Source organism: Carassius gibelio, chromosome A18 (assembly GCF_023724105.1).
Source record: "Carassius gibelio isolate Cgi1373 ecotype wild population from Czech Republic chromosome A18, carGib1.2-hapl.c, whole genome shotgun sequence".
NCBI lineage: Eukaryota > Metazoa > Chordata > Actinopteri > Cypriniformes > Cyprinidae > Carassius > Carassius gibelio.
The window spans coordinates 3,594,204-3,608,749 of NC_068388.1; the positions used below are offsets into that span (position 1 = coordinate 3,594,204).

The window sequence follows — 14,546 nt, forward strand, 5'->3', positions numbered from 1 at the left end:
TTTCTGATGTTTTATTATGGAAATATGACCCAGAGAATATGCTCTCAATAGAAACTTTATGAGACGAAAAAGCATATTTGGCATGTCATAATTTTCTTGTTTCAAAGGTTCTCAAAAAAAGGAGTACGTAGAGGGCAAGAGTAATTCTGTCTGTAACGAGATCCTGCATTAGAACATTTTCTGATGTTTTATTATGGAAATACGATCCAGAGAAAATGCCTTCCAAAGCAACAGTATATGCGACAAAGCATATTTGGCATGGCATAATTTTCTTGTTTCAAAGGTTCTCAAAAAACGGAGCATGTAGAGAGCAAGAGTAATTCATTCTCTAACAAAATCCTGCATTAGAACATTTTCTGATGTTTTATTATGGAATTATAACCCAGAGAATATTACCTCCAAAGCAACTGTATATGCGAAAAAGCATATTAGGCATGGCATCATTTTCTTGTTTCAAAGGTTCTCAAAAAAAGGAGCATGTAGAGGGCAAGAGTAATTCACTCTCTAACAAAATCCTGCATAAGAACATTTTCTGATGTTTTATCATGGAAATATAACCCAGAGAATATGCCCTCCAAAGCATCTGCATATGTCAAAAAAGCATATTGGGCATGACAACATTTTCTTATTTCAAAGGTTCTCAAAAAAAGGAGCATGTAGAGGGCAAGAGTAATTCACTTTCTAACGAGATCCTGCATTAGAACATTTTCTGATGTTTTATTACGGAATTATGACACAGAGAAAATGCTCTCAATAGCAACTTTATGACCAAAAAAGCATATTGGGCATGTCATAATTTTCTTGTTTCAAAGGTTCTCAAAAAAAGGAGCACGTAGAGGGCAAGAGTAATTCACTCTCCAACGAAATCCTGCATTAGAACTTTTTCTGATGTTTTATTATGGAATTATAACCAAGAGAATATTACCTCCAAAGCAACTGTATATGCGAAAAAGCATATTAGGCATGGCATCATTTTCTTGTTTCAAAGGTTCTCAAAAAAAGGAGCATGTAGAGGGCAAGAGTAATTCACTCTCTAACAAAATCCTGCATAAGAACATTTTCTGATGTTTTATCATGGAAATATAACCCAGAGAATATGCCCTCCAAAGCATCTGCATATGTCAAAAAAGCATATTGGGCATGGCATCATTTTCTTGTTTCAAAGGTTCTCAAAAAAAGGAGCATGTAGAGGGCAAGAGTAATTCACTCTCCAACGAAATCCTGCATTAGAACATTTTCTGATGTTTTATTATGGAAATATGACCCAGAGAAAATGCTCTCAATAGCGAATTTATGGGCCGAAAAAGCATATTAGGCATGGCATCATTTTCTTGTTTCAAAGGTTCTCAAAAAAAGGAGCATGTAGAGGGCAAGAGTAATTCACTCTCTAACGAGATCCTGCATTAGAACATTTTCTGATGTTTTATTATAGAAATATGACCCAGAGAAAATGCCCTCAAAAGCAACTTTATAGGCCGAAAAAGCATATTTGGCATGTCATCATTTTTGTGTTTCAAAGGTTCTCAAAAAAGGAGCATGTAGAGGGCAAGAGTAATTCACTCTCTAACGAGATCCTGCATTAGAACATTTTCTGATGTTTTATTATGGAAATATGACCCAGAGAAAAGGCCCTCAAAAGCAACTTCATGGGCGAAAAAGCATATTTGGCATGTCATAATTTTTTTGTTTCAAAGGTTCTCAAAAAAAGGAGCACGTAGAGGGCAAGAGTAATTCACTCTCTAATGAGATCCTGCATTAGAACATTTTCTGATGTTTTATTACGAAAATATGACAGAGAAAATGCTCTCAATAGCAACTTTATGGCCGAAAAAGCATATTGGGCATGTCATAATTTTCTTGTTTCAAAGGTTCTCAAAAAAAGGAGCACGTAGAGGGCAAGAGTAATTCACTCTCTAATGAAATCCTGCATTAGACCATCTTCAGATGTTTTATTATGGAAATATAACCCAGAGAATATGACCTCCAAGGCATCTGTATATGCCAAAAAAGCATAATTGGCATGTCATCATTTTTGTGTTTTAAAGGTTCTCAAAAAAGGGACCATGTAAAGGGAAAGAGTAATTCACTCTCTAATGAAATCCTACATTAGACGATTTTCTGATGTTTTATTACGAAAATATGACACAGAGAAAATGCTCTCAATAGCAACTTTATGGCCGAAAAAGCATATTGGGCATGACAACATTTTCTTGTTTCAAAGGTTCTCAAAAAAGGAGCATGTAGAGGGCAAGAGTAATTCACTCTCTAACGAGATCCTGCATTAGAACATTTTCTGATGTTTTATTATGGAAATATGACCCAGAGAATATGCTCTCAATAGAAACTTTATGAGACGAAAAAGCATATTTGGCATGTCATAATTTTCTTGTTTCAAAGGTTCTCAAAAAAAGGAGTACGTAGAGGGCAAGAGTAATTCTGTCTGTAACGAGATCCTGCATTAGAACATTTTCTGATGTTTTATTATGGAAATACGATCCAGAGAAAATGCCTTCCAAAGCAACAGTATATGCGACAAAGCATATTTGGCATGGCATAATTTTCTTGTTTCAAAGGTTCTCAAAAAACGGAGCATGTAGAGAGCAAGAGTAATTCATTCTCTAACAAAATCCTGCATTAGAACATTTTCTGATGTTTTATTATGGAATTATAACCCAGAGAATATTACCTCCAAAGCAACTGTATATGCGAAAAAGCATATTAGGCATGGCATCATTTTCTTGTTTCAAAGGTTCTCAAAAAAAGGAGCATGTAGAGGGCAAGAGTAATTCACTCTCTAACAAAATCCTGCATAAGAACATTTTCTGATGTTTTATCATGGAAATATAACCCAGAGAATATGCCCTCCAAAGCATCTGCATATGTCAAAAAAGCATATTGGGCATGACAACATTTTCTTATTTCAAAGGTTCTCAAAAAAAGGAGCATGTAGAGGGCAAGAGTAATTCACTTTCTAACGAGATCCTGCATTAGAACATTTTCTGATGTTTTATTACGGAATTATGACACAGAGAAAATGCTCTCAATAGCAACTTTATGACCAAAAAAGCATATTGGGCATGTCATAATTTTCTTGTTTCAAAGGTTCTCAAAAAAAGGAGCACGTAGAGGGCAAGAGTAATTCACTCTCCAACGAAATCCTGCATTAGAACTTTTTCTGATGTTTTATTATGGAATTATAACCAAGAGAATATTACCTCCAAAGCAACTGTATATGCGAAAAAGCATATTAGGCATGGCATCATTTTCTTGTTTCAAAGGTTCTCAAAAAAAGGAGCATGTAGAGGGCAAGAGTAATTCACTCTCTAACAAAATCCTGCATAAGAACATTTTCTGATGTTTTATCATGGAAATATAACCCAGAGAATATGCCCTCCAAAGCATCTGCATATGTCAAAAAAGCATATTGGGCATGACAACATTTTCTTATTTCAAAGGTTCTCAAAAAAAGGAGCATGTAGAGGGCAAGAGTAATTCACTTTCTAACGAGATCCTGCATTAGAACATTTTCTGATGTTTTATTACGGAATTATGACACAGAGAAAATGCTCTCAATAGCAACTTTATGACCAAAAAAGCATATTGGGCATGTCATAATTTTCTTGTTTCAAAGGTTCTCAAAAAAAGGAGCACGTAGAGGGCAAGAGTAATTCACTCTCCAACGAAATCCTGCATTAGAACTTTTTCTGATGTTTTATTATGGAATTATAACCAAGAGAATATTACCTCCAAAGCAACTGTATATGCGAAAAAGCATATTAGGCATGGCATCATTTTCTTGTTTCAAAGGTTCTCAAAAAAAGGAGCATGTAGAGGGCAAGAGTAATTTACTCTCTAACAAAATCCTGCATAAGAACATTTTCTGATGTTTTATCATGGAAATATAACCCAGAGAATATGCCCTCCAAAGCATCTGCATATGTCAAAAAAGCATATTGGGCATGACAACATTTTCTTATTTCAAAGGTTCTCAAAAAAAGGAGCATGTAGAGGGCAAGAGTAATTCACTTTCTAACGAGATCCTGCATTAGAACATTTTCTGATGTTTTATTACGGAATTATGACACAGAGAAAATGCTCTCAATAGCAACCTTATGACCAAAAAAGCATATTGGGCATGTCATAATTTTCTTGTTTCAAAGGTTCTCAAAAAAAGGAGCACGTAGAGGGCAAGAGTAATTCACTCTCCAACGAAATCCTGCATTAGAACTTTTTCTGATGTTTTATTATGGAATTATAACCAAGAGAATATTACCTCCAAAGCAACTGTATATGCGAAAAAGCATATTAGTCATGGCATCATTTTCTTGTTTCAAAGGTTCTCAAAAAAAGGAGCATGTAGAGGGCAAGAGTAATTCACTCTCTAACAAAATCCTGCATAAGAACATTTTCTGATGTTTTATCATGGAAATATAACCCAGAGAATATGCCCTCCAAAGCATCTGCATATGTCAAAAAAGCATATTGGGCATGACAACATTTTCTTATTTCAAAGGTTCTCAAAAAAAGGAGCATGTAGAGGGCAAGAGTAATTCACTTTCTAACGAGATCCTGCATTAGAACATTTTCTGATGTTTTATTACGGAATTATGACACAGAGAAAATGCTCTCAATAGCAACTTTATGACCAAAAAAGCATATTGGGCATGTCATAATTTTCTTGTTTCAAAGGTTCTCAAAAAAAGGAGCACGTAGAGGGCAAGAGTAATTCACTCTCCAACGAAATCCTGCATTAGAACTTTTTTTGATGTTTTATTATGGAATTATAACCAAGAGAATATTACCTCCAAAGCAACTGTATATGCGAAAAAGCATATTAGGCATGGCATCATTTTCTTGTTTCAAAGGTTCTCAAAAAAAGGAGCATGTAGAGGGCAAGAGTAATTCACTCTCTAACGAGATCCTGCATTAGAACATTTTCTGATGTTTTATTATGGAAATATAACCCAGAGAAAATGACATCAAAGGCATCTGTATGCCGAAAAAGCATATTGGGCATGACAACATTTTCTTGTTTCAAAGGTTTTTAAAAGAAGGAGCATGTAGAGGGCAAGAGTAATTCACTTTCTAACGAGATCCTGCATTAGAACATTTTCGGATGTTTTATTATGGAAATATAACCCAGAGAAAATGCCCTCCAAAGCATCTGTATGTCGAAAAAGCATATTGGGCATGAAAACATTTTCTTGTTTCAAAGGTTCTCAAAAAAAGGAGCACATAGAGGGCAAGAGTAATTCACTCTCTAACGAGATCCTGCATTAGAACATTTTCTGATGTTTTATTATGGAAATATGACCCAGAGAAAATGCCCTCGAAAGCAAATGTATATGCGAAAAAGCATATTAGGCATGACAACATTTTCTTGTTTTAAAGGTTCTCAAAAAAGGAGCACGTAGAGGGCAAGAGTAATTCACTCTCTTATGAGATCCTGCATTAGAACATTTTCTGGTGATTTATTATGGAAATATGACCCAGAGAAAATGCCCTCCAAAGCAACTGTATGCGAAAAAGCATATTAGGCTTGTCATAATTTTCTTGTTTCAAAAGTTCTCAAAAAAAGGAGCACGTAGAGGGCAAGAGAAATTCACTCTCTAATGAAATCCTGCATTTGAACTTTTTTTGATGTTTTAATATGGAAATATGACCCAAGAAAGAAAAAATGCCCTCCAAAGCATTTGTATATGATAGTGTAGTGGGAATCACAACTTAAATATGCAGGATTACATTAGAGAGTGAATTACTCTTGCCCTTTACGTGCTCCTTTTTTGCTATTGAGAGCATTTTCTCTGTGTCATATTTTCGTAATAAAACATCAGAAAATGTTGTAATGCAGGATCTCGTTAGAAAGTGAATTACTCTTGGCCTCTACATGCTCCTTTTTTGAGAACATTTGAAACAAGAAAATGATGCCATGCCTAATATGCTTTTTCGCATATACAGTTGCTTTGGAGGTAATATTCTCTGGGTTATAATTCCATAATAAAACATCAGAAAATGTTCTAATGCAGGATTTCATTAGAGAGTGAATTACTTTTGCCCTCTACGTGCTCCTTTTTTGAGAACCTTTGAAACAAGAAAATTATAACATGCCAAATATGCTTTTTCGGCCCATAAAGTTGCTATTGAGAGCATTTTCTCTGGGTCATATTCCCATAATAAAACATTAGAAAATGTTCTAAGGGGAAGGATTTTGTTAGAGAGTGAATTACTCTTTCCCTCTACGTGCTCCTTTTTTTGAGAACCTTTGAAACACAAAAATTATGACATGCCAAATATGCTTTTTCGGCATATACATTTGCTTTCGAGGGCATTTTCTCTGGGTTATATTTCCATTATAAAATATCAGAAGATGGTGTAATGCAGGATTACATTAGAGAGTGAATTACTCTTGCCCTCTACGTGCTCCTTTTTTTGAGAACCTTTGAAACACAAAAATTATGACATGCCAAATATGCTTTTTCGGCATATACATTTGCTTTCGAGGGCATTTTCTCTGGGTTATATTTCCATTATAAAATATCAGAAGATGGTGTAATGCAGGATTACATTAGAGAGTGAATTACTCTTGCCCTCTACGTGCTCCTTTTTTTGAGAACCTTTGAAACAAGAAAATTATGACATGCCCAATATGCTTTTTTGGTCATAAAGTTGCTATTGAGAGCATTTTCTCTGTGTCATAATTCCGTAATAAAACATCAGAAAATGTTCTAATGCAGGATCTCGTTAGAAAGTGAATTACTCTTGCCCTCTACATGCTCCTTTTTTTGAGAACCTTTGAAATAAGAAAATGTTGTCATGCCCAATATGCTTTTTTGACATATGCAGATGCTTTGGAGGGCATATTCTCTGGGTTATATTTCCATGATAAAACATCAGAAAATGTTCTTATGCAGGATTTTGTTAGAGAGTGAATTACTCTTGCCCTCTACATGCTCCTTTTTTTGAGAACCTTTGAAATAAGAAAATGTTGTCATGCCCAATATGCTTTTTTGACATATGCAGATACTTTGGAGGGCATATTCTCTGGGTTATATTTCCATGATAAAACATCAGAAAATGTTCTCATGCAGGATTTTGTTAGAGAGTTAATTACTCTTGCCCTCTACATGCTCCTTTTTTTGAGAACCTTTGAAACAAGAAAATGATGCCATGCCTAATATGCTTTTTCGCATATACAGTTGCTTTGGAGGTAATATTCTCTGGGTTATAATTCCATAATAAAACATCAGAAAATGTTCTAATGCAGGATTTTGTTAGAGAATGAATTACTCTTGCTCTCTACATGCTCCGTTTTTTGAGAACCTTTGAAACAAGAAAATTATGCCATGCCAAATATGCTTTGTCGCATATACTGTTGCTTTGGAAGGCATTTTCTCTGGATCGTATTTCCATAATAAAACATCAGAAAATGTTCTAATGCAGGATCTCGTTAGAGAGTGAATTACTCTTGCCCTCTACATGCTCCTTTTTTTGAGAACCTTTGAAACAAGAAAATGATGCCATGCCTAATATGCTTTTTCGGCCCATAAATTCGCTATTGAGAGCATTTTCTCTGGGTCATATTTCCATAATAAAACATCAGAAAATGTTCTAATGCAGGATTTCGTTAGAGAGTGAATTACTCTTGCCCTCTACATGCTCATTTGTTTGAAAACCTTTCAAAAAAAAAATTATGACATGCCCAATATGCTTTTTCGTCAAATACAGATGCTTTGGAGGGCATTTTTTGTCTGGGTTATATTTCCATAATAAAAAATCAGAAGATGGTCTAATAAAGGATTTCGTTAGAGAGTGAATTACTCTTGCCCTGTAGGTAATCCTTTTTTTGAGAACCTTTGAAATAAAAAAATGACATGCCCAATATGCTTTGTCAGAATACAGTTGAGTAGGGCACGTTTCTTCAACAGCACATCAGAGATTGCAGTAATACAAGATTTTGTGTGACAGTTAAATAATGTATGTTTATTTAATCTTTTACAGTAATGGATACATTTTAATAAAGATTACATAAGAGCTGCAAACAATATTATCTTGTTTTATTCATACAGGGTATGTTGAAAAAGACATTGAGTAAGGCATGGCGTTTAAATAAAAAAAAGAACTTGCATTCGCAAGTCACGTGCATTATGTATTGAAACATACAATACATTTTTACATAACTTTATATTTTTACCGTTCATTGTTAACTGCTGTCTGAAGCAAGCCAGTTTTGAGCAACTGTCCCTTTAAAAAATACAACCAATAGCACTGACAGGGAAGGATTAACAACCACTAGACATTTTTAAGGTGGAATGGATAGTTCGGCGAATAAGGAGCTGGCGAATAAGGAGCTGGAGTCAGCCTCGTAGATAGAAGCACAGACACGTGAATGGATGGAAGCGGCCGAGACACGAGTTCTCGCGAGAGTACACTGTAGGCTCGTTAGAATCACGTTGTTTGTTGACGTTTTAGTGGGTGAAGATGGCGGCCCGCTGGAGTAGTGAGAATGTGGTGGTGGAGTTTCGAGACGCGCAGGTAAACAGTCACTACAGATAAAGACATGCATTAGTTGCGTTAGAAAATTATTTTTCACAAGCATTAGACCAATAACCATGCACAGCTGCCATGTCAATGCTATTAAGCATTGAAGTGAATGACGGATTTTGTTTATTAAGGTGTATTATCCTTCCGCACGCACCGTGGTGAACAGTACTTTCAGTTATTACTAAAATTATAATAAACCTGTTCTCAAAAATAAAAACTTGTAAATAACTTGGGATATCTGTGGTTCAGTTTAATTGCCTAATATATAATTTAAATTGCTTCAAAAAGCATTTGAACACTTAAGTTACATTTAAAATGTCTCTACGTCACTGTATTACATTATATCAACTATCAAACCATGTGTGATTTATTTTAGAAAAGATAGCATACGTGCAATTTATGTGTAGCTTGAAACATGTTCTCCTGTTATGTTTATAACTGTGACATAACATTGCAGTTATACTCGACAATGCAATGGAATGCAATCAGTTTAGAAGGATAAAAAGAAAAGTATAAAGTTTTTTTTTTTTTTTGCTTACTGACAGACTTTTCTGTTTTCAGGCCACTGCAATGTCAGTGGACTGTCTCGGCCAGCACGCTGTTCTCTCTGGGTTTGTACAGCCTCGGCTAATGCAACTTCTTCATGTGAAATTATGAACTCACCCTCATGGACAGTCTGTAGCTTAAGTTTAACAGTTGCATCCCATTTCATATCTGTTTTTAATTTTGTAAATGTCTTTCTGCATGCATAATTATACCACAGTCTATTTACTCTTTCACTTGTGAATGCTTTGAACAGGAGACGATTCTTGTATGTTGTAAATCTGGAGGCGCCGTCTGAAGCCCCACGCAAAATCAGCCGCCAGAGCAAATGGGATGTCGGGACAGTCCAGTGGAATCCACACAAAACTGAGGCCCATTTATTTGCAGCATCTGTACGTAAAGAAGATATTATCTCCTGCTGATTCGTGTCACATTCTTGGTTTCGCTTGTTTCTAGAATAACACTTTATGATAAATTTCCATTAGTTAACTGCATTACTTTACTAGAAGTTACAATGAAAATATCTCTAAAGTTTTTACTCAGTGGTACTCAGTCTGACTCAGTGGTAATCAAGTGTTATCCTTATTCTATTAATTTTCTATATTGTCATTCTACATTTTATCATCTCCGCAGAGTAATCAGCGTGTCGACCTGTACGTTTGGCGTGATGGATCCGGTGAACAACATACGTCTTTGCAAGGCCACACACGTGTTATAAGGTAACACTGATGACGGCAAGCTGAAATGCTGCTTATGAAATCTGACGATGATCCAAAAATGACTAGAAAATGCTTAAGCAAATAAAGTTTAGATCTTTAGATTCATGCCACATTTATATTATACCATCGCTCAGCTCTAAACAGCTAAATTGTACACAATTAAATTATGAGTCTCTGTAAGGCTCCTTTTGTGTTACAAAGTGTATTGTGGAAAGCATTACAGAAATGATTTGGCTTGAATCGATCTGACTTGAGAATGTAAATAATGTATTCTAAAATCATGAATAATGTTTCAGTGATTTGGACTGGTCATGGTTTGAACCGGAGTTTCTTGTCACGAGTTCTGTCGACACATACATCTACATATGGGACACAAGGTGAGCGTGGACAAAGAATGTACGATAAGGGAGATTTTTTTATTTCGCCATGATTAACGCCTTTGTTTTTGATAATTTCCAGGGACACTCGAAAGCCAACCGTGGCTCTGTCTGCCGTGGGTAAGTGCTAAAAGCAGGTATAACATAAGTTTAATTGATCTACAACATCTGTCCATTTATTTATTTTGTCATGTTTCTTCTGTATAATAGCTGGCGCCTCTCAGGTGAAATGGAACAAACGGAATCACTATTGTTTAGCTTCAAGTCATGATGGTGATGTCCGAATCTGGGACAAGAGGGTGATTATTTAACTTGCTGCATTATGATTATATAATCATCAATGGTATCGGTTATCAAGTAATCAACCTTTGTTTGCCTGTTAATCTATATGCTCTCCGTTCTGTGCTTCAGAAGCCCAACACTGCTGTGGAATATGTAGCCGCACACCTGTCAAAGATTCATGGACTGGACTGGCACCCTGACAACGAGTACATCCTGGCTACTTCCAGTCAGGACAACTCTGTTCGGGTGAGTATAATCTCAATTATTGATTGTATTGTTCATATTATTTTTCTGCAGTTGAACTTATATCTGATTCTGTGTCTGTATTGATTTGCTCCAAAAGTTCTGGGACTACAGACAACCCCGGAAGTACCTTGATATCTTATCATGTCAGGTGCCTGTGTGGAAGGCCAGATACACGGTACAGTTAGAAATATTATTTAAATGTATGTGTATATGTATATGTATATATATATATATATATATATATATATATATATATATATATATATATATATATATATATATATATATATATATATATGAATGTATGTATGTATGTATATATATATATATATATATATATATATATATCTATATATATATATATATATATATATGTATATATATATGTATATATATGTATATATATGTATATATATATATATATATATGTATATATATGTATATATATATATATATATATGTATATATGTGTGTATATATATGTATATATATGTATATATATATATATATATATATATATATATATATATATATGTATATATGTGTGTATATGTATATGTGTATGTCATGTAGTTGCACTACCAGTTTTATATTTTATTATATTTTTGAAAGATATCACTTTACGTCTGCATTTGGTTGATCAAAGATACAGTAACACTGCAAAATATTACAATTTAAAATAGATGTTTTCTATTTGAATATATTTTAAAATGTAATTTATTCCCATGACATAAAGCTGAATTTCCAGCATCATAACTCCAGTCTTCAGTGTCACATGATTCTTCAGAAATCATTCTAAAATGCTGATTAGTTGCTCAAGAAAAATGTTGTTTTCTCAAAGCTGAAAACAGTTGTGCCACTGATTAACATTAATAATAATAAAAACCATTAGTAATAATTAAGCACCAATCATCAAATCAGCATGAGAGCTTTATTGCAAAAATGTTTCCCCTTATACTTGCATCATTGAAATGTTGTGTATACTGCCAGTAAACATGATTTGGCATATTATAAAGTGCTCACTGTATCCTCGTCGTTGTCTTCTGTTCAGCCTTTCTCTAACGGCCTGGTAACAGTGATGGTTCCTCAGCTCCGGCGAGAGAACAGCCTCCTCTTGTGGAGCACGCTGGAGCTGAACAGTCCTGTTCACGCTTTCGTGGGCCACGACGACGTTGTACTTGAGTTTCAGTGGAGGCCGCAGAAAGAAGGTGAGAGGAGCAGCCAGCAGATGGTGATAATTCTGTGATCGAGTGCTTCATTTTGAAGAAACACAACCCATTCTGTATTTTAGGTTCCAAAGACTGCCAGCTGGTCACATGGTCTAGAGATCAAACCCTGAGGATATGGAGAGTAGATCCTCAACTTCAGAAGGTGATGCTCATGAGCTCAGTTCTTTTAGTTCAGCTGGTGACTTTATGTTTGAGACTGATGGGCTCGTGTGGTCTGTAGCTGTGCTGTGCCAATGACATCGTGGACGCGTTGATGGAGGGCTTGACTCTCACCACAGAGACGGAGAAAACGCTGCGATCCCAAGACTCTGAACCTCCGCTCAGCCCTGGATTCACAGCGAACTCGCAAGGTGAAAAAAAGGGAAGAGTTTGTGGTTCATTCATTCATTTAATTATTTTGTCTCAACTCATAAGATGTAGCTGTGAGCACTGTGTGTCTTATCAGTTATATTTTATTTATTTAAATATATTACATTTTATTTATGTGTGTCATGTGGCTAAATAGAATATATGGGAATAGAATAAACAAATATAATTCAATAAATTAATTACAAATAAATCTGAACAGGAAGTAGATTGGAATTGGTGGATTTTTATGAAATATATACATATATATAAAATTTTTCTATTTTTTTTTATTTATTTAAATCAGTAAATTAGAATGATTTCTGAAGATCATGTGACACTGAAGACTGGAGTAATGATGCTAGAAATACAGCTTTGATCACAGGAATAAATGACATTCACAAAATATATATTAAAATAGAACACAGTTCTTTTAATTGTAATCATATTTAACAATATCACTGTTTCTGCAGTATCTATGCACATTAAAGACTTCTATTAAAAACATGTTAACACTTTAGAACAGGTAACACCTATTAGCTGTTTATTAGCATGAATATTACTAGATTATTAGCCATGTATTAGTGCTAATTAAGAACATATTAATGCCTATTCTACTTGACCTTATTCTACATCCCTAATATTACCCAGTACCTAAACCTAACAACTGCCTTACTAACTATTAATAAGCAGCAAATTAAGACTTTATTGAGAGAAATGTCATATTTAATAGTTTCCTATTCTAAAGTGTTACCAAAAACATTATAAAGATCATAACAACCCCGAACTTGAACATATATAGTAATTTGTGGATCTGAATTTGGTAGATCTTTAACTGATATTAAAAATGTGTTTTGAATAAAAAATAATGCACTGAATATTTTATAATTATTAATGGTTATTATATCCATTTGTTTATGCATTGAATATTCGTTCTTCATTTATGGTGATGTGAAAAAGTGGATGTTCCAGTCGGATCCTAGTTTGAATGAATGTAAGCGACTGTCTGTTCACAGATCAGTTTGACGGCCCACAGTCTGGCCTGTCGTCCAGCGGGAAGAACGATGTACCAGGTTTGCCTCAGACCCTGCAGCAAGAGTTTTCTCTAGTCAACTTACAGATTCGCAACGTCAATGTAGAGGTCAGTCACTCTGACTGCTGAAAATGCTCTGTTGTGTGCAGTGTCATGGTGCAGAATTCTAATAAATGTGTTGCAATCCTAACAGTTATTGTGCTTGTAGATGGATGCCGTCAACCGCAGCTGCATTGTGTCAGCCGACTGCGGAGCCAATTGTGTCCGTCTCGTGGTGAAGTTTCCTGCCCAGTATCCCAACAATGCAGCTCCATCTTTCCAGTTCGTCTCTCCGACGAACATCTCGTCTTCCACGAAGACTAAGATACAGAAGGTTGAAACTCTAACACACTTATGACGCTTGCCTTGACACTTGGTCAAAGCCTGTCATGTTGAAGTAGCCTGGTCTCTTTTGTAGATCCTGACAGATACGTCGCTTCAGAAGGTGAAGAGAAACCAGAACTGCTTGGAGCCATGTGTTCGACAGCTGGTGTCTTGCTTAGAGTCAGATGGAGTCATGGTGAGTTAGCTTCACTTTTGTACAAACACATTTATGATTCGGTTCCATGATGAGTTTTTAACTCACTGTCTGGTCTTGGGTGTCCAGGAGGACAGTACGAATCCTTATGTGCTCACCAATCCAGTGACTCCTGCACTTCCTGCTTTCCCTCGAGTAAGCAACACTTACGGCTCGTACCAGGACTCCAACATCCCCTTCCCACGCACCTCAGGGGCACGCTTCTGTGGGACAGGTGGGCTGGGATATGACCCTTTTCTTCCATCTATGCATAATAATTATATGCCTGTTTGTTTGCTAGCATGCATGAAGTAAACATTTTTTTTTTCTGTCTGTAATTTAAAATATGTAACATTTATAAATATACTACTGGTCACAAGTTAAAAAATTAATACATTTTTTATCTCTTCTAAAGAAGTCTCTTGTGTTCATCAAGGCTGTGCTTATTTGATCTAAGATGCAGTAAAACAAGAACACTGTGAAATGTTATTACAATTTAATGAACCGTGTTCTGTTTTAATATGTAATTTATTATGATTTATAATGTTACAAAACATTTGTAAGCAGCAAAAAATGGTTTCAGAATGATTTGAGAAGGCTCGAGCAATGATGCTGAAAATTCAGCTTTGCATCACAGGAATGATTAATATTTGGAAACATAAAAAAAAGAATAAT

The 14,546-nt window shown here is 35.2% G+C and overlaps 1 protein-coding gene and 1 long non-coding RNA gene across 4 annotated transcripts in view; both read left to right on the forward strand.

The window, feature by feature from the left end:
- Nucleotides 1–481: 481 nt before the first annotated feature.
- LOC127934235 (uncharacterized) lies at nucleotides 482–4,596 on the forward strand. 2 transcript variants are annotated; one of them, XR_008147732.1, is made up of 4 exons: nucleotides 482–636; nucleotides 3,103–3,455; nucleotides 3,632–3,807; nucleotides 4,337–4,596. It is a non-coding gene; the product is annotated as an uncharacterized LOC127934235 (long non-coding RNA). The 2 variants fall into 2 exon arrangements; XR_008147731.1 differs by lacking the exon at nucleotides 482–636 and adding an exon at nucleotides 2,772–2,926.
- A 3,831-nt stretch (nucleotides 4,597–8,427) lies between these two features.
- Nucleotides 8,428–14,546, forward strand: part of LOC127934212 (GATOR complex protein WDR59-like) — a 13,804-nt gene continuing 7,685 nt past the window's right edge. For both annotated transcript variants that reach the window (XM_052531444.1, XM_052531445.1), the window contains exons 1-16: nucleotides 8,428–8,532; nucleotides 9,103–9,152; nucleotides 9,341–9,476; nucleotides 9,718–9,803; nucleotides 10,100–10,180; nucleotides 10,263–10,300; nucleotides 10,391–10,479; nucleotides 10,592–10,708; nucleotides 10,806–10,883; nucleotides 11,760–11,916; nucleotides 12,000–12,079; nucleotides 12,158–12,287; nucleotides 13,299–13,423; nucleotides 13,524–13,688; nucleotides 13,773–13,874; nucleotides 13,962–14,106. In XM_052531444.1, coding sequence (XP_052387404.1) covers nucleotides 8,479–8,532; nucleotides 9,103–9,152; nucleotides 9,341–9,476; nucleotides 9,718–9,803; nucleotides 10,100–10,180; nucleotides 10,263–10,300; nucleotides 10,391–10,479; nucleotides 10,592–10,708; nucleotides 10,806–10,883; nucleotides 11,760–11,916; nucleotides 12,000–12,079; nucleotides 12,158–12,287; nucleotides 13,299–13,423; nucleotides 13,524–13,688; nucleotides 13,773–13,874; nucleotides 13,962–14,106 — 1,633 coding nt within the window. In that variant the 5' untranslated portion in view covers nucleotides 8,428–8,478. The remainder of the gene's footprint in view (nucleotides 8,533–9,102; nucleotides 9,153–9,340; nucleotides 9,477–9,717; nucleotides 9,804–10,099; nucleotides 10,181–10,262; nucleotides 10,301–10,390; nucleotides 10,480–10,591; nucleotides 10,709–10,805; nucleotides 10,884–11,759; nucleotides 11,917–11,999; nucleotides 12,080–12,157; nucleotides 12,288–13,298; nucleotides 13,424–13,523; nucleotides 13,689–13,772; nucleotides 13,875–13,961; nucleotides 14,107–14,546) is intronic.